This window comes from Notamacropus eugenii, chromosome 4, assembly GCF_028372415.1.
Source record: "Notamacropus eugenii isolate mMacEug1 chromosome 4, mMacEug1.pri_v2, whole genome shotgun sequence".
NCBI lineage: Eukaryota > Metazoa > Chordata > Mammalia > Diprotodontia > Macropodidae > Notamacropus > Notamacropus eugenii.
The window spans coordinates 187,883,188-187,903,700 of NC_092875.1; the positions used below are offsets into that span (position 1 = coordinate 187,883,188).

The 20,513-nt window shown below is 37.4% G+C and overlaps 1 protein-coding gene across 9 annotated transcripts in view; it reads right to left on the reverse strand.

The window, feature by feature from the left end:
- The window catches only part of DTNBP1 (dystrobrevin binding protein 1), a 180,955-nt gene that overhangs the window by 57,052 nt on the left and 103,390 nt on the right, over nt 1-20,513 (reverse strand). For 3 of the 9 annotated variants that reach the window (XM_072603894.1, XM_072603896.1, XM_072603892.1), the window contains exon 7: nt 14,631-14,766. The exons of the other annotated variants lie outside the window; for them this stretch is intronic. In XM_072603894.1, the coding sequence (XP_072459995.1) occupies nt 14,631-14,766 (136 nt within the window). The remainder of the gene's footprint in view (nt 1-14,630; nt 14,767-20,513) is intronic. 9 annotated transcript variants of the gene reach the window in all.

Below are 20,513 nucleotides of genomic sequence, written 5' to 3' on the forward strand. Positions count from 1 at the left end.
AGAACTGTCTGTCTACTTAAATTATAGGCTTTAGAAAATATATTATACTGTCACACTAAATCTGTGTCTTAATCCCTTTGAAGACTTTAGATCACTGATCCACAAAGAATTCTCTCCGTCCCCCATCCCCCCACTTTAATGGCCTTACTTTTCCTATGTTTTTAATGCTCTTTTCCCATATTCAGAAGAGAGAAATAAAGGTTCAGAGGATACATTTAGATGTGGAAGCGACCTTGGAGATTACCTAATCAAATCTCCTCACTTTATAGATGAGGAAACTGAGTTCCACAGAGGTTAGATGCTTTAGCCAATTTCATACAAGTAGATAAAGTAGCAGAGCCCAAATTCAAATGCGAAAGATCTGTGTGTGTTGTGCATGTATGTATATGTGTGTATAAGTGTATATGTGTGTATGTGAAAATGTGTGATGAGTGTGTGAAGGCATACTTGTGTGTGTATGAGTGTATGTGTGTAAGCATATGTATCTATGTGAGTGTGTCTACGTGAGTGTGTCTGCTGGAGTATGTGTGAATGAGGCAACGATGGGAGTCATACAACCACACACAGAGTACTACTCTTCAGTACACTGCTACATAACCAGTGAATGCTAGTTAAATATACAATAACAATGATGAAGAAACACCTATATATACATCTGAGTATCAAGTATCCAACTTGAAATGAGAGGCTCAACTCCAAACATACCGAGAAATGTATACTATGCCTTTATAAGGCATCTTCAAATGATTTAAAATAATATCTTAGCACTGAAAATCTAGCAAATAAGTTTTTTCTGACACATAAATTTGAAATACAGAGATGTAATGACAAACTCTAGTCATCATTTGTGCTTGATAAAGTTTCTGTCATGAAAATACACAATTATCTTCGCTCTGAAAATGAAGCCTAATAGCTAGGGTTAGAAGTCAGGTTTAGCAGCAATATAATGCAGTTTACAATTATACAGTATTAGCTATCTCTGGAAAACTATTTGCCCTGAATAAACTTAGTTATTTGGAAGTAGCTTGGTGGCTCAGTGAAAAGAGTGCTCAGAAAAACTGAGTTCAAATGTGGCCTCAGATATTTATCAGCTGTGTGACTCTGAGCAAGTCACTGAATCTCTACTTGCTTTAACCCCCTAGAGATGGAAATGGCAAACCACTCCAGTGTCTTTGGCAAAAAAAAAAAACAAAACCCCCCAAAAAAACCTAAACAACAACAACAACAAAAACCTCCATGAATAATATGATCCACGAGGTCACAAAGAGTCAGATATGACTGAACAACAAAGAAAGACAAAACCTTATGATTTACCTGATTCTGTATATGCATTTAGACTTCCTCAAAATGAAAAAAAAAGTATGTCTTATTTTTAAGGACTTAGGATATTTTAATCTTCCAATTTCAAAACAAACAAAACTACTACAAAACAGATAATATTAAAGCTGAAAGAATCATTTTCTAAGCCATGATATCAAAGATCTTTTCTTAATCTCTACTTCTATGGAAGAAGAAATTTTTGACCGTACACTATATTTACTAAATTTATATAGGAAAATAATATGATAATAACAATTTCAACAGCCTGATTATCTTTTCTGAAATCAATAGCACTACTTTATATGCAAGGTTATAAGTGAATGATTATAAAAATATTAGAGGTAAGCAGTTTGGGGATAGTCTGAAAATTAACAGCAGGGGACTATCATTCTGTAAACATTTTCATTAGTCATACTTGAAGTAGTATACTCAGCATTAAACATAAAAGGCAGTTTCTATCTCTAAGGGCTAACAATTTCAATTAGAAGAACAATAACGTCAGATAAACATACAAGATTAAGTAAATAATGGCCCAGAAATAAGAAAATCATTTAGTTTTGGAGATGTTTGTAGCAGCCTCTGAGGGCATACACAATAAACAAAAGTTTGCCGTTATTTTACATTGTGTTTTTTCTCTCCTTTATCCTCCTGACCCCAAAAATGCTTGCAAAAGACAGAGAAGATTTTGGTTTCACTTTTTTTTCTCTTTTCAAGAGATAAAGATAACAGATGAAGAGAGACACTTCCAGATCGAGAAGCTGAACTGTAAGCACAGGAGAAAAGGAAAGCATAAACAAATAAAGCAGAGGTCAGGGTCCTGAGAACTAAAGGTAATGATGCAGAGTATATCACCCACATCATTTTGAAGGTCCTATTTATATTATATTTCATCAGGGAAGTTGGATCCTATGCACATACAGCTGGCAAACAGGAAGAGGAAATGCAGTGGGTCACATCGTCTTTCACATGTACATAGATGCCAAGTCTTCCAGTATACCAGTTACTCCTCAGGACACTTTGACACAAATAGTGAATGCTGATGAATATTTAATGGTGATGATGAAAAAGCATCTCTAATATTTTAAAATAAGCTGTTCTAGAGCTAACAGAGCATGAAACAATGAAATTTTTTGCAATAAATAGGTATATCATATTTCCAATTATTCAGAATTGGATTATAATCAAGTTTTCTACCACTGTTCAGATCTATGCTTGGATAGATATTCAAGGTTGCATTTATGGGATTACATGAATTTTTTCACATAGAATGAAAATGTCAAGATGGGTTACAATATATACCAGTGGAAGCAGCTCTTTTAGCGATAGGATTACAGAATTTGAAGTGTAACTTCTTTTCAGAAAGAAAAGGGCTTGGAGCATGAATGATTGTGTTTTCCTTTCCTCCCTAAGAGAGATGGAGATTACATTGAGATCTGTCCAGAGCATAAGGCCGTAGAAAGACCAGGATTAACTTCTAGCGTGCAAGAAGTTTTTAGATTAAGCACTGAGGCTGTGGCAGGAATGGCTGAGCAGCAAAGAGTGGTGGTATATGCTTCTGAGCAAGAGAGGGCATGGCAGCAGGGGCAGCAGACCAGAGCCTGGAGAGCAGAACCCTGAGGCTCAGCATTCCATGAAGCCACTGCCAGAGCCTTAGTCATAGGAACTTTTCTGATTGAGTATGGCAGAAGCTGCTTACAAACATTACTGTGTTCCCACAAACCACAGAACGGCAGAGGGGACTAACCCAGGGCAAATTCTGCACCCAGAGACCACGGAATATTGGAGCGAGGGAGATTTCTGTTCCGGAGAGACCTGCAAACCTCTCACGGGGGGGTCCTTCGCGCCGTGGACTGGGCGCTGGGACGGGGAGCAGAGAGCAGCCCTACCGCGGCAGCAACACCATGAGAAAAAGATCCGAGAGGGCTATGGGACAGGATCTCCAGCGGCCACGCGGGTCCCCCCACCCACAGAGGGACCTGCAAACCTCTCGCAAAAGATCCGTCGCGCTGCAGACGCAGTGCCCAGCCCGGACCTGCGGCGGTGGCCGCGGCTCCGAGAGACACGGATCTGGGAGGGCTTCAGAGACGGGATCTTCAGCAGCGGCACGGGCCCCCCCACCAACAGGTGACTGACGGGGGTAGGTGAGTCTCTTTGGCGGGTTGAGAGGGGAGTGAGGTGCCCCCATGGCTCGGCCCCCCCAGGAGGTGGGGGCTGAGAGGCGGCTGCGGACGGGGGCTCCCCAAGCGAGCGGGAGCCTGGATCCATTGTGGAAGGTCTGTACATAAACCCCCTGAGGGAACTGAGCCAGAGAGGCAGCCCTGCCCCTGACCTCAGCACCTGAGCTTAACTTAACACTGAATAACAGCCCTGCCCCCGCCAAAAATCCTAAGGCGGGAAGCAGCATTTGAATCTCAGTCCCCAAACGCTGGCTGGGAGGACCAGGAGGCGAGGTGGGTGTGAGGAGAACATTCAGAGGTCAGGCCACTAGGTGGAGAAAATGCCAAGAAAAGGGAAAAGAAATAAAACTATTGAAGGGTACTTTATCAGAGAAAAAACACTTCCTCCCTTCCTTTCTGATGGGGAGGAACAAGGCTTGCCATCAGGCAAAGACACAGAAATCGAGGACTCTGTGTCCCAGCCCACCCAATGGGCTCGGGCCATGGAAGAGCTCAAGAGGAATTTTGAAAATCAAGTTAGAGAGGTGGAGGAAAGACTGGGAAGAGAAATGAGAGGGATGAGGGAGAAGCATGAAAAGCAGATCAGCTCCCTTCTAAAGGAGAACCAAAAAAATCTTGAAGAAATTGGCACCTTGAGAACTAGCCTAACTCAGCTGGCAAGGGAGGTGCAAGGGGCCAATGAGGAGAAGAATGCTTTCAAAAGCAGAATTAACCAAATGGAAAAGGAGATTCAAAAGCTCACTGAAGAAAATAGATCTTTCAAATCTGGAATGGTATGGATGGACGCTAAGGACTTTATGAGAAAGACAGATATCTCAGAACATACCGCGCAGATTCAAAAAATGGAAGATAATGTGAAATATCTTATTGGAAAAACAACTGACCTGGAAAATAGAATCAGGAGAGACAATGTAAAAATTCTGGGACTACCTGAAAACCATGATCAAAAGAAGAGCCTAGACATCATCTTCCATGAAATTATCAAGGAAAACTGCCCTGAGATTCTAGAACCAGAAGGCAAAATAAATATTCAAGGAATCCACAGAACACCGCATGAAAGAGATCCAAAAAGAGAAACTCCTAGGAGCATTGTGGCCAAATTCCAGAATTCCCAGGTGAAAGAGAAAATATTGCAAGCAGCTAGAAAGAAACAATTCAAGTATTGTGGTGCCAGGCCTAGAGGCCTGAGGGCTACCCGAGTCTTACCTTACCTGTCCCAGGTCTTCGGCTGGCCAAACCGGATAAACGTATGAGAGAAGAGACTTTCCGGAGTCGAACAAGGGTTAGGCTTTATTCAGGGTCCTGGTTACATGTGCAGGGGGAACTCTTCCTTAGGAGGGAGAGAGAAGTCTCCCAAGGAGGCAAAGATCTTACAGTAAGAGATTGGAAGCAGAAGTGTAAGTGGGGAGAGAGGGGGAGGGGAGAGCGAAGAGAGGAAAAACGGAGCCTTCTGTCCTGTCAGGGCCCCTCCACGCTAAGAGCGCCTTCAGGCTTTCCTGACCCTAATTAAGCTCTCCAGCCATGTAGTTTGCACCTGAATACCGTGCCTGTTAGATAACAATAGGTGTGCCCAGATCCGGGACAGTCTCGAGGGCGGGGATGCTCCTCCCATCACGTTTCTCACGGGAAGAGGCGGAAATACACGAGATAGCTCGGTCTCACTCCTCGATTCCCTGGTGTTTCATGCGGGGCCTCATGAGAACTCTAAGATTTAGAAGTTCCCACCTTTACCCGCCCGAGACTGTCCACATGGAATTGAGCTTCCATCCCCAACATTGTGGAAATACAATCAGGATAGTACAAGACCTGGCACCTTCTACATTGAGGGATAGAAGGGAATGGAATAGGATATTCCATAAGTCAAAGGAACTAGTACTGAAGCCAAGAATCACCTACCCAGCAAAACTGAGTATAATACTTCAGGAGAAAAAATGGTCTTTCAATGAAATAGAAGACTTTCAAATTTTCCTGATGAAAAGACCAGAGCTGGAAAGAAAATTTGACTTTCTAACACAAGAATGAAGAGAACCATGAAAAGGCGAACAGCAAAGAGAAATCATAAGGGACTTACTAAAGTTGAACTGTTTACATTCCTACATGGAAAGACAATATTTATAACTCTTGAAACATTTCAGTATCTGGGCACTGGGTGGGAGTACACACACACACACATGCACACACGCACACATACATAGAGACAGAGTGCACAGAGTGAATTGAAGAGGATGGGATCATATACTAAAAAAAAAAAAAAATGAAATCAAGCAGTGAGAGAGAAATATTGGGAGGAGAAAGGCAGAAGTTATATGGGGCAAATTATCTCTCATAAAAGAGGCAAGCAAAAGACTTATTAGTAGTGGGGTAAAGAGGGGAGGCAAGAGAAAAACACGAGGTCTACTCTCATCACATTCCACTAAAGGAAAGAATATAATGCACACTCATTTTGATAGGAAAACCTATCTCATAATACAGGAGAGTGGGGGACAGGGGCACAAGCAGGATGGGGGGGAGGATAGAGGGGAGGGCATGGGGAGGAGAATGCAATACGAGGTCGACGCTCATGGGGAGGGAAAGGACCATAAGAAAATAGAAGTAATGGGGGACAGGACAGGATGGAGGGAAATATAGTTAGGCCTATACAACACAACTAGTATGGAAATCATTTGCAAAACTAAACAGATATGGCCTATATTGAACTGCCTGTCGTCCAAGGGGAAGGGGTAGAGAGGGAGGGAGCTAAAGAAGTCGGAACTCAAAGTGTTAGGACCAAATGTAATGTTCTTACCACTGGGTAACAAGAAATACAGGTTAAGGGGTCAAGAAAGCTATCCGGCCCTACAGGACAAAAGAGAAGACGGAGACAAGGGCAGGGAGGGAGGATAGAGGAGAGAGCAGATAGGTCACACGGGCAATTAGAAAGCCTGGGTCTGGGGGGGGAGGGGAAAAAAGGGGAGAAAATTTGTAACCCAAAATTGTGTGAAAATAAATGTTAAAAGTTTAATAAAAAAAAAAAAAACAAAAAAAACAAAAACATTACTGTGTTCTATGATGTTACTTTTCTAATTTCTGGAGCTATCTAATCAATTACTGAGAAAGAATTGAGTATCAGTACAATGAGACACAAAAAGGCCCAAAGTTTGAGTATTGGACCAAAAGTGTTAAGCTTTCTCTTGGCTGGGGGCTAAGTCAAACTGAGAATCATTAGTTTTCATTAATTGATTTTGAATAAACTTCCTCAAAGGCAAAAAATAAGTTCAATCTGGGTTACTGTTTTTGGTTTTTTTCTTTTCCCTTTGCTCCAGGCTAAAAATCAGCCATTTTTAGTTTCAGGGTCAAACAAGGACTCACTCATTCCATTTTTTTCTTGACCTACACAAATATGCAGAGAGAGCTATCTACAGGGCTAGAGTCAAGGACAGTGACAAGGAGTAAGAACAATTTGGGGGTGGGGGGAGGGGAAGAAAGGATAGGAGGGAGGAAAGAAGTACAGCTGGACACAGCTGGCACTTTTCACCATCTAAAGACAAGAGACTAAGTACTTTTCCCCCTTTTTGCTTCTCCTCTAATTGTGAGTGTGCCTTGAGGTTCTGACCTGGGTCCTCTTCTTTTATTCCTCTGTATTATTTCACTTAGTGATCTCATCAACTCACATGAGTTCAATTATCAACAATATAAATCTGATTCTGATATCAGTTTATCCTCTCTCATGATTTCTAGTCTCACATCTCTAATTGCCTAATGGACAACTTAAACTCAACATGCCCAAAATGAACTCATTACCATTCTCCTCGAACACTTTCCTCTTCCTAACTCATTTATTATTGTCAAGGACACTACCATCCTTCTAGTCACCTAGGCTCACAACATAGGTGTTATCCTTGATTCTTCACAGTATGTCCCTCCCCATATCCAACCTTGTTAAGGGTGATCAATTTTACCTTTGTAATATCTTGAGTACAGACCCCCTTTTCTCAACTATTCTTTTGAGGTACCACCATTCTACTAGTCACTTAGGCCTGAAACTTCAGTGCTCTTTTTTATTCTCACCCAATAAAGCCAATCTGTTGTCAAATCCTGTTGCTACCTTCACAATATCTCTCATATACTTCCTTTTTTCACGCAGTTACCACTTTAGTTTAAACCTGCTTCACCTCTCACCTCAACTATTGCCAAAGTTTTCTAACTGATCTCCTTGCCTCAAGTCTCTCCCCATTCCAATCTATCCTCCACTTTACTACCAAAATGATTTTTCTAAAAAAAAAAAAAAATTCTGACTTTATCATTGTCTTGCTCAATGAGCTCCTTCTTACCTCTAGGATCAAATGTTTGATATTGCCACTATGTTTGGCACTGAAAGCTTTTCAAAACCTGGCCCCTTCCTACCTTTCTAGTCTTCTTATGTCTTACTCCCCGCCATATGTTCTATGATTTGGCTACACTGGCCAACTTGCTGCTCCTCAGAAATAACACTCCATCTCTCATTTCTGTGCCTTTGCCCTGTGTCTGCTCCCATGTCATGAAGGCTCAGGCCCCTTACCTCCACATCTTAGCTTTCGTGGCTTTTTTTAAGACTCAGTTCAACTCCCCTACAGGTGAGAGACCATTCCCAGTTCTCTGAGATGCTTATGCCTTCCCCTTTCAGATTACTTTCCATCTACTCTGTGTGTATGTGTATACGTACATATATACATATATATAGAGAGAGAGAGAGACAGTGTATCTCATTATTTATGTTATTCCCATTAGAACAGAAGCTTTTTGATGACAGATACTGTTTAGTGCCCTTCTCTAAATCCTCAATATATAGATGAGTGCCTGGCCACATAACATGTTCAATAACTGCTTGTTGACTGCCTGACCCTCCCTCCCTCAACTTCATGACAATTTGTTAAGAGAAACCTCACTGACATTCCTCCCTTTCTTTCCTTCCTCTTTACCCAGCACAGGTTATCACAAACTGCAGACAAGAAGGGACTGGGGACATCTAAGGCACCTGCTCTTCCTGCCATACTATACTGTAGCTGGACACTAGTATAGTAAGAACAAAGACAGGAAAGAAATTCCTTCCACTGATCATTGTTCCCATCCTATTTCCTAAGCTGGAGGAGGACCAAATGGTATCACTATGTTGGAGTCAGTAAGTCTGACTATGGCTGATCAGACCAACATGAGCTCAGAAAGCTCTATCACTGGTTGGGCACAAATAGTCCATGTGAACATCTGGAGTGGAGACGTCTCTAAATTTGTGCATTTCATGTTTCTTTTGAACAACTGCAATTCTGCTTCATTCACAGAACACAGTGTCTCTCTTGATGCGGGCATGCCACGCTGTGTCGTCCTTTGCCAGTATCTCCCATGTTATGCAATTGATTCAAAAGTTCTTCAGAGATCTTAAGATCTCTATCACTTCTTCTGATCTCCACAGAAGCATTTGCCTTGTATGTTCTCCACAAAACAGTCTTTTAATCAAATGTACATTTGACATTCAGACAACATGGCCAGCTCATCAGAGATGCACTCTCTGTAGTAGAGTTTGAATGGTTGGCAGTTTAACTTAAGAAAGAACATCAGTGTCTGGTACTTTATCTTGCTAGGTGATCTTCAGAATCTTCCTAAGACAATCAAATGGAAGCAATTCAGTTTCCTGGCATGGTACTAGTATACTGTCCAGCTTTCATAGGCATACAACAATGAAGTCAGCATAATGGCTCTACAGACCTTTTGTCTGGTAGGCAATCTAATATCTCTTCTCTACCATAATTTCCTTCAGAGCCTCCCAAACACTGAGCTAGCTATGGCAACATGTGCATCAACCTCACTCATCATCTGGATGTGCATCCCTGTATACTGCCCAGGTAACTGAACTTAACCACAGTACTCAAAACTTCTCCATTTGCTGTAACTGATGGTCCTATGTATATATGGTGTGGTGCTAGATGATGGAGAACCTGTGTTTTCTTGGTGCTGTTAGACCAAAACTAGCACAAACAGCAGAGAATCAACCCATACTTTGGTGCTCATAATCATTTGCAAACAATCAAGCACAACTCTCCTTCCACTTTTGCCTTGGCTTGTAGTCTTTTCAAGTGAAATAATTTACCATCAGCATGGTAGTGATTTTGCTACCATTCTTGTTGAAAGTGTCTAACAATATTGCTGAAAACATGCTAAAATGCATTAGAAGCAAACACACAGCCTTGTTTCACTCTGTTGGTAACTGGCAAAGCATGAGAGTATCTGCCATCATCCAGAACCCATTCAAGTATGCTGTCATGAAAATGATGTACAATACTGATGAACTTCCATGGGAAACCAAATTTTGACATAATTTTCCACAAGCCCTCATGGTCGACATTATCAAAGGAAGATGGACGATTTCATAAGCAAGCTAACCTCAACACCCTGCCCCAGCTTCTCATCCTTCACAAACCTTTGTTCCCACTCTTAACTCTAATACTCAATAATCTTTATCTTATTCCTCAATCCAGAGCCTTTATCCTATTTGCTAACCACCACAGACCACTGGAGACATCTTCAGTGGCAGGAGAGAGAAAACTCCAGTTACCCATATAAAGATTTAAGACATATGTTCCTGGCATTCCAAGCTGGAACTCTGTATATAAAATATATTCATTCATAAATGATGACTAGGCATTATATTATATTTATATTATATATTAGTAAGGTACTTCCAGTATACTGTGGGCCTAAAAAGCTTTTATGAGTTGGTCTTGCAATCTAACCACCTGATTACCTTGTTCTTATGAGGATGTGTATCTGAATTTCAAGCAACTCACTTACTTGCCTTGATATATGAAACTTTGGAAGATGCCACTTTTGTAAATTTAAAACTACCTGCATAGAGAGAGCTGAAGTACATATCAGAAAAAGAGGAAACCAGGAATAGAGTTCTTCATACAACAAAACTGAAAATTTAAGATTAAAAATCAATTTTACAAGAATAGTTTGGGGGAGCACTGTGTTGATAATTATTTATATAAAAAAAGATTTGTGGGGTTTGTTGACCACAAGTTCAATATAATCAAACACTATGATATAGCTACTATATATTGAATAACAACAACCTTAAAAGCTAATTAGGCTTCATTAACAGAAATGCTACTTCTAGTTAATGGAAATAAGAGTGGTCAGACTATATTTAGAAGACTATGTTTCGTTCTTGGCTTCATATTTTAAAAGGGACATTAATGATCTAGTGAGTATTCAAAGAAGGGTAACCAGGTGGTAGAACGTCTGAAAACCATGTTGTAGGAGGAATGGGAGAAGGGACTAGATATATTTATACAGGAAGAAGAAAGATGTTTTTCTCTTCACCTATTTTCAGTTATCATGTAGAAGAGCATGTATGCATCTTCTATGTCGCTCTATGACAGAACTAACATGAATGGGTGAATGCTATGGGGAAACAGGTTTTGGTTTAATATGAAGAAAAGCTTTGACTGAAAAACAAAAACAATTAGAGCTGTCCAGAAAAGCAATTACTGCTTTAGAAACTAATGAGATTAGTATCATTTGAAATATTAAAAAGAAGGTTGACTGGTTATATCTCAGGGATGCTACAGAGGAATTTATATGTTGGGTTAGATATTGGAACTGATAAGCTGTAAGATCCTTTCCATCTCTAAGGGTCTTTCCTTTTCTAAGATGTAATGATTTTAAGAAAGATGAAAGAATCTACATAAAGGCACCATAAATTCTTTCAAAACTGATGTTCTGAAAACAGCTGTTTGAAATGGAAGGCTTTCATTAATTTTTTTATGGCTACTCAGATGTAGTTCTGGTAGTTCTTAAAATATATCACTTTAAAAAATCAATGAAGTTAAATTATACTAGGAGGTATCTCTTTTTCAGTCAAAGCTTTAATCCAACTGGAAAGTCATGTTCAGTTGACATGAATGAACAAGAGGAAAATTCTCCCTCAAACACAATAAATTCATTGAAACCATTAAACAATAATTAAAACTTAAACACACAGATTAGTCTCTTGTTTTTATTTAATGTTTAAGCTGAATAATACAGCTCAAACTCAATTAAATTCAACAAATAGTTAATAAGCACCTACAATCTACAAAGTACTGTAGTATGCACTGGGAATACAAAAGTGAAAGTCCTTGTCCTAAAGAAATTTACATTCCTTGCAGAATAGGAGGTATATAATAACTACAGACTGAATTGTCCAATGCAATACCCAGCTGAGTAACACAGGAAAGAAGAGAAGGAAATGTTCTAACGAGTAGTACATGGAAAAAAACCTGTGGAAGCTGATAAATGTCCCAAGTAGTTTTTTAAAGTCTTCTTCTATTACTGGATAAATTTCATTTTGTTAAAATTTTAAAGCAATCAGATTATTAGTATAAATGAATATCTGCATTGATATTAATGCTATATACCATATCATTAATTTTACTGAATATAAGTGTAAATAAAACGTTTTGACTAAAAGTTTACACATTCAAAAACGTTAATGCTTGCTTTTAATCCACATTGTTATAAAACAAGTTTTTGGTCGTAATTCTCATTGAATCAATAAGATCAGTGGAGGGAGGGAAGTGTTTATAATGTACATCAGAAAAAAAACACTGGTTAAGTAAGAATATTTTAAAATAGTATGAAATGCAATATTAATATGATTATAATGGAAAAAATTATTATATTTACTATTACTGAAGGAGCTTCTTCATATAAGAAGCCTTCTGACTGTGCAGTTTTGCCACATCTTAAAATTAATATATTTATTTCAAATGCTTCTTACAGTTAGGATTATGATGTCAAAAAAAAAACTTTGACTAATATCTTATATGTTAACATGTACCCTGAATAAATGTTTTTAAGCAGATTTTTTTCCAAATGGAAAAGAATCAATTTCAAGGAATTTAAAGAATTCTACATTATTATGGTAAAAACCTATAACAATGTTATTCTTTATAAATATTCAAATTTGGTCTTAACTTTCCTCCATTTACCTGTTTTCTCTCTATAAGAAAAACTGAATTGCTTTCACAAGGAAAGCTAAATGAATTACCCATCATAATGTACCTCCAAAATTAATAGGACACAACTCCTCTTTTGCCCTAGAAAAAGTATTCTCATCATATGAGGAAAAAAGAGACCAACTTCTGGGGTAATGCAAAATCTGCCCACTAAATCCCTGTATCTTCTTCATTAAATCTTAGACACAAAAAAAGTATAAGGTCCCAAATAATATTTTCCTACCAAAACCCCTTTAAAAATTTCAGGGAATAGTTTCCTAGTAATTCAACCGATTACTCTTCATTTAAACAATTTTAATAGAATTTTCAGTTTTCATGGAATCTAACTTTGTCTTTCTAAAGACTGACATTTTTAGAGTCCAGTATTTTTTATAAGATGCTCTTGAAATGATAATGAAAGAAAATGTCTGTATTTACATTTATCAAATATAAATGCTTGCTATACATTGAAGAAACCATATAACCATTTATATTTCTAGAGATAGCAAGACTGAAATAATTGCTGAGCATTCAACAGTATAATTATTTTAAGTAATCAAAAGGGTAACATTTAACTTAAACTCCAACCTCCCCAAAGAGTCTATATCAATCAGTATAATTTCTAAACAAGTTAATTAATGGAAGGCTCCAATGATATATAAGATCATGATCCTTTTAACATAGTATTAAGACAAAGGATCAATTAATTTCTTAAGAGAAGTAATTCAATGCCACAAGATATCAGTATGTTAAATGTAACTCTTTGTATACTATGTTATTTACTCATTTGTACTACCAGTAATATAAATATAAGGGAGCAAATTATTGCCTTTCAAACAAATACAAGGTTTTTCCATTAGAAAAATATACAGGTGGGTTTATTTATAAAATTTGAAAGAAATAAAAGTGGAGATAGTTGTCTTGGGTTTTGCTGGACTATAACACACATAAACATGCTCATTTCCAGTGTGATTTCTCTTAGTCCAATTTAGAAGTATGATACATACATACCTACATACATATATACACATATACACACACACAAATACACACATATGTACATATATATACACACATATCTAAATGGGCTAATGGAAATACATACTTCCTATTTATTTCTTTAAAAATTACATAAGTCTTCTCTCCAGCAAGTTATGATTAACAACATGTCATGACACAAACTACCTTCTGCCATTTTAAAGATATAATATGGAGTCTTTAGCTTTAAAAAATGTAATAATTAATGACAAATTATTCTTCATCTAATGAATTATTCAATTAACACCACTTTTATTAAAGGTGTCATTTTCCACAATAAGGAAAAGAAGTTCATCATGAATTTAACTTTTCCATCTAAATATGCCACATAGAGATATCCAATAAAACCATGGCCTTGGTCCAACAGGTGCCAAAACAGAGCTGTTTTAATGCTCCAAACATTACCTCTGAAGTTTTAAGAGTCTACAAAAATATTATTATGATTAAATCTTTTTATTACATATATAAATAATTTCAAGAAAAAATCTATTATAAAATCACATAAATAACAACAGGAACCCAATTGTCAGGACATAGTGTAATTAGATATGGCTCGTTTAAATGTTTAATTATGTTACTTCTTGTAAAATGAACACCTCACTGGCAAGCGAAAGAAGGAGGCTGTTGTCCTCTAGCTACTCACCTTAAGAACCATGCTCATTAGTTCAACACCTGACTCTATCTTACTGATAATCATTATTTTATTTGTGAATACTAATGCAATCTCAAAAAAAGTCTGTTTTTTCACTTGATGATGACATTACAGAATGACAATTTCACCCAATGATGACATTACAGAATAAAAATCTAAAAAGCAAAAGCCTCAGTGCTTCTGTGCTACATTCTTTCATTGGTTTGTTTCTTTGCATTAAAACTTGACTCGTACTTTTTAGTAATGAAAAGAAATTAATAACATGCTCATTAAACTTGTATAGCTAGTTATTCATCTTAGTCAGTTCCAATCAAATTTAATTTCATCCTTTTACCAATACACCAAAAACCAAGCTATGCAAATACTGCTGTGTACTTCAGCAGGGGTTTTGTTTTAAAAATTAATTTAAAATAAAGACAATTAAGGAAAAGCAGAAAATAAAGTTCCACCTACAGGGATTCTTCTGACTATTTTCCATGGCTCCTGGAGATGACATGGCTGCGAAAAGTGAACAAGTCAACAGAAGCGCAGAGATGGCCAAAACAAACCTCCAGTCACCATGCAGCCCCTCTGGTGTGCATCTTCTGGGCTGGAGAACAAAGGGAGGGAGGCTGACACGAGAAGCTGGCTTTTCCCAAGGAACTGTACTGAGTCTGCTAGTTTCCAGTTTGTCACTTATACAGCCAAAGAGATGCACTGAAAAGCTGTGATCAACTGCCTCCTAAAAGCTAAATGCAAGCTGTCAGGAGCTCTGGTATACAAGGATATATGCACAAATCTGGGGATGTACCAAATGCTATTCAAGAAAAGGGGGACTGAAAAGGCTAGAAATCTATCAAAATAGACAATCCAATCACAAAGATAGTTAGCTTGGCAAACTAGAGGAGACCTTTTTGTTCAAAGGAACCACAATAAAGCTAAATATATGATTCATTTCAAAAAGTACAATATTTACTTGGTTTTTCCCATCTCATTTTAAATACAGCTTAGCTATTAAGGCTTCTCCAATGCAGCATAAACTAACCACTAGCTTGGAAAATGATATGTATATATAGATATATATTTAGAAACTTTATATTAAATCATCACAATGTTTATAACTATGAACACCACTTCTGTTCAAATGGAAAATATCTCATTATGTAAAATGGTATATTTAATTTTATGTATTAATATTGTACCAACTATTAAACTGACTTACACGGGCACAGAACAAGTTTATCACTGGTAAGAATATGGATTCATAATGGGTCTCAAGGCTGTCCAAAGCAGCAGAATCTTTTACAATCTTAGAGAGCTAAAAGAGACCTTAGAGGAGTTCTAATCCAGTCCTTTCTTTTTATAGATAATAAAACAGAGGCTAATTTCTGCCTATGATCAAAATGTTAACTTGGCATCAGAATTCAGACTAGAATACCTGCCTGATGACTCTAACCCACCATTCTTTATACTACTCCACGGCTCAGCAACTAAGAGTTCAAACCTAGAGCATCTGAACTCCCCCTCAGCACAGAGCCCTTCCTAAGGTTCCCCCTTAAATTTCTCTCCCTAAGTCTTTGTCCCCATTTATCAGGAAAATTTCCCCTTTCACTTCCTTTCCATCCAGATCAGGTGCTCCCTGTCTTCCAATGAGAGTATAAATAAATCTGACAAACTCAGTGTATTAATGCACCACCAAGAGGTCCCTCAGGGTTCTTTCTCCCATTTTTAGGACCCTAAACATTGTGAGATCTTAGAAACCATCTAGTCCAACTCCCTTATTTTACTGATAAGGAAATTGAGGTACTAAGAAGTAAAGTAATTTATCCAGATCACAGAAATAATAATTGGTAATGATATATTTGTATAAATTGGTATATTTATATAAATTAAATAGAATGATAAAACTAGTACATATGTGGTTGGCATAAAATCTTTATTGCATTAACCAAAAAGCTTATTATAAAAAAATAACCTTTTCTTTAAATACATCTTGACTTCTACCTTTGATCTCTAGCTGGTTAGTAGAAGCAAGAGGATAGACAAAGGTGTTTTTTTCTGGTGTGGATATATGAAGATATATAGATATATATGGGGATATATAGATATAGGTATATAAATATGAAGACCTATGTAGATCAGAGGGGTCAAACACGTAATTGGGCCACATACAGCCTGCAACATTCCTGAGTGGGGCTGAACTAGATTAAAATGTAATCAGGAAATATTTGAAGAAATAAACAATGACAATACAGTAAAACATAGACAATATTACATTTAAAAATAAGTCAATATGCAGCCTGCAGAGATCCTTATGTATGGATTAGGGGCTCTATTTTATCTGAGTTTGACTCTACTGATATAGATTGTACCTTCTTAACTTTCTGGTTTGCTTTTCTATGATTCAATGAAATTCAGTGAGATGACAGGAATTAAATGGAACAGGAAGACAGGTTAAAGAAAAGGGAGAAGAGGATATGAAGGGAGGAGAAAAACCCCACTAATTAGGACTTTTGGAGGAAAGACTAACATTATAGACTATTTTTAAAAGAAATTCAGTTTTATTATTAAAATACATAAAGCAAGCATTATTGTAACAACTGACATTTCTGTGATGCTTTCACAAAAATAGGATCTAAGAATAGGAAGAGACTCAGAGGCCATCCTTGTCCAACATCTCTTGTACAGAAAACACTCTACACATCCTCAACAAATGGGCATCCAGACTATGCTTGAAGACAGCCTATGAAGAGGAAGGTCCTGAGGTGGCCCATTCTACAGCTGAGAGTTATAACTATTTCCACATATCAAGCCAAATATGCCTCTCTGCAACCTTCACCTTATTCTTAGTTTACAAGTTGCCTTGGGAATATTATTTCATTTTAGCTTCATAATTCTGATACAGATGCCACCAGTTATCAGTATCTTCATTTTATAGATAAGAAAACAGGTTCATGGAGGTTTCTCTCTTCTTGGTTTCTCCAAGATTTCTCCAGAAACACACCTGGCTTATGTTCAGATCTTACAATTCCAGATCTCCTACCACACTGAATACAGTGAAAACCACGGAGGAAAATTCACAGGAACTGTGTAAGAAATAATTTGTAATTAGTACATCACATTTAAAAGTAGTGTGACTAAGAGAAAACGAGTAGTGGACAGGGAGGACACCTGAGTCCAAGATCCAGCTCTGTTGTAATAATCAGCAGCATCATTTTAGGCAAGCAATTTAACTTCTTAGACCTTCAAATTTTGTATCTGTAAAAATATAGTTATTGGGCTGGATGATCTCTAAAGACCCTTTTAACTCCAAAGCTCTAGGAATCTGCCTACATACTAAGGCAATACGGATCGAATGAGTATTTCTAATGTGTTTGAAAAAAAATATTTTCTTAAGTAGTTTCAATCACTCTCTCTGTGGCCTTGTTTTCATTGTTAAGAAGTAGAGTCAGGGCAGGGAGGTGGCACAGTGTATAGAGCACTGGCCTTGGAAGTCAGGACATGAATTCAAATCTAGCTTCAAATATGTACTAGCTGTGTGACCCCAGTTAACCCCGATTGCCTCCAAAATACAAAATGAAACCAAAAGCAAGAACTGGAGTGTTGCCTGGAGTCAGGTAGTCATAGGTTCAAATCCTGCCTCTGATAACCAGCGTCAGTTGGGGTCCTTCCCTGTGACTGGACAGATTTGAGATTTGGGGGAAGGCTTTTTCCTTGGATTTATACTAACAGTTCAAGATTGGTTGACTATTATGAAAACAAATAGCACAGTAACAACAAAAATAGCCAAAACAGTATGATTACTTCTCATTGTCCAGGTCAGAAGGAGCAAAAGTTAGTTGAATTAAATTTAGTTAATTGAATAAACATTTATTGAAAACTTCTTGTATGCAGGGAACTGTGGTGGGTGGTGACAGGAGATACACCTACTGCATTCTGGACTCTCTTCAGCACAATTTCACCCTTCTTCCTTCTACACCTGTCCTTGAACACAAAAGGCACTTTTTTTAAAATGTAGAGTTAAATAGATTGTGTCAGAATTGGTGCATGGACTTTGTCACTGCACCATGGTACCATGGAAAAAGTGCCGGCTTTGGAGTAGATGATATGGGTTTGAATCCTGGCTCTGACAATTATTACTTATGGGATTTGGGGCCAGTTACTTAACATCTCTAGGCCTTTGTACCTTATCTATAAAATGAGTCGGTAGGACCAAATGGCCTTTAAAGTTCCTTCTAACTTTAAATCTCTAATACTATGATTCATCAAGAGAAATAGCCATTGACAAGAAACAAACAAAATCCCTCCTCCCAAACCACAGCATTCATTCATGCTAAAAATCCTAAAAAGGCACAGGCATGAAAGGGTTTTCCCTAATATGTAAAAAATACATACTTAGAATGAAATTCTAGCATTATTGCAAATAGAGAAACACTTAGTTTTCCTAATCAGTAACAATGCTTCTCTCCTCACTTTTGTTTGAAACAGTTCTAGAAATGTTAGCAATAGCACTAAGAAAGAAAAACTAAAGGCATAAACACCAGCAAAGACAAGACAATACTATCCTTATGTTCGGACATGACAGCTTACTTAGAAAACCAAGAATCAATGAAGAAACTGAGATAATTAGTATTAAAGTAGAAGGAAATAAAATAAATCCATAAAAATCATTGAAACTTCTATAAAATACAGACAAACAGAAGAAAATGATAGGAAAAGATATTCTATTTCAAATAACTACAAAATTCATAAAGTACTGCAGAGCTACATCGCTAAGTCTCAAGACTTATCTAGAACTAATATAAACACAACAAGAAAACAGTCTTAATTTTTTAGAATAGAAAATTTTAACTGGAGAGACGTTCAATTGCCATGGTTTCACAGTTTGTACCAATACAATACAAATAACAATTACCACCTAAATTAAATTATAGATTTAGAGATATATCAACCAAACTATCAATGAGTTACTCTACAGAAATGGGCAAAATAATTTAAAAATACAAAAGGTCTAGAATAGGGGTGGGAAATTTGTGGCCTCAAGAACACATGTGGCCTTCTAGGTCCTCATATGCAACCTTTTGACTGAATCCAAGTTTTATGGAACAAAATCTTCTTTATTAAAGAGATTTGTTCTGTGAAGTTTGTTGCACTTGAGGACCTAGAGGCCACAGGTTCCCCATCCCTGGTCTAGAATCTCTGGGAAAACATGGGTGGAAAGGAAAAATAAAATCTACCATTATTATATTTCAAGCTATTATCATAAAGCTGTTGTTGACAAAGCTATTTGAAATTAGTTAAAAAACAGAAAAGTACATCAAGTGGAATAACCTAAATAAGAAAGACCAAAAAAGCAACGGAATGCAGTATTCGAATATTTGATGAATTCAACAATACAAATTTTCTTTGGGGGGGAGGAGCTAGGACAACTAAAAAGTAGTTTGCCACAAAAAAAAGGTTTAGATTTGCATTTTACATCATATACCACAACAAGCTGCGCACAGAATACTCTAAACGTTAAACACACACACATACACACACACACATACACACACAAAAGATAAAAAAAACTAGAAAAAAGGAAAGCAAGGTACCTCTCATATCCATAGTTGGCTGGGGAATTTAATATGAATCAAGTAAAGAATAAAAACCTTCATATGCAAATATCTGGGACCTTCAGGGTTTGGGGTAGTTCCTGTCAATGGTACAAATTACAATCCATCCATGCCTGACCATTTTGAGTAATTCCTGTGCATGTCCTCCAAAAAATTCATCAAAGGAGATTCACTCAACATGCTGGAGGCCCTTCTCAATTTCTGTTGACCATGTTCTTGCTACATGATCTGCCCATCTTTTTTCCCCTATTAGAAAGGTCCTTAATGGTTTTTGCTCCTACTCTTCATAGTAGTGAAGTGTAGTTGGTTATAGGTTGCAGCGGGCTCATACCCACCATGCATTTTTCTACTGACTACTATGTAAAACTTTTATTTCTTTGGTGGCATTTGTATTCCATATCTTTCTGTTATGTAGCAGCACCAGTTGATATTGAAAAGACAGTCCTTGTTTTGTGGGAAGCTTGTGGTCAATAAAGAAACACTGCAATTTCCTAAAAGCACTCTATCCCCTTCTACTCCTCCTTTTCATCTCTGGTCTCAACTCAATAACCATTTATACTGTGTGTATGCCCCAGATACTGCTGAATAAGCTTCATATGGTGTCCATTTAAATGCATGTTGAAATCTATATAATTCATGTTCTGCATCCATTGGTCCTTTCTATATGGATAGGCAAAATAAACTCTTTTGAGTCATTACAGATATCCACCAGAAAACTCCTGATGGCATCAAGCCTCAGAAC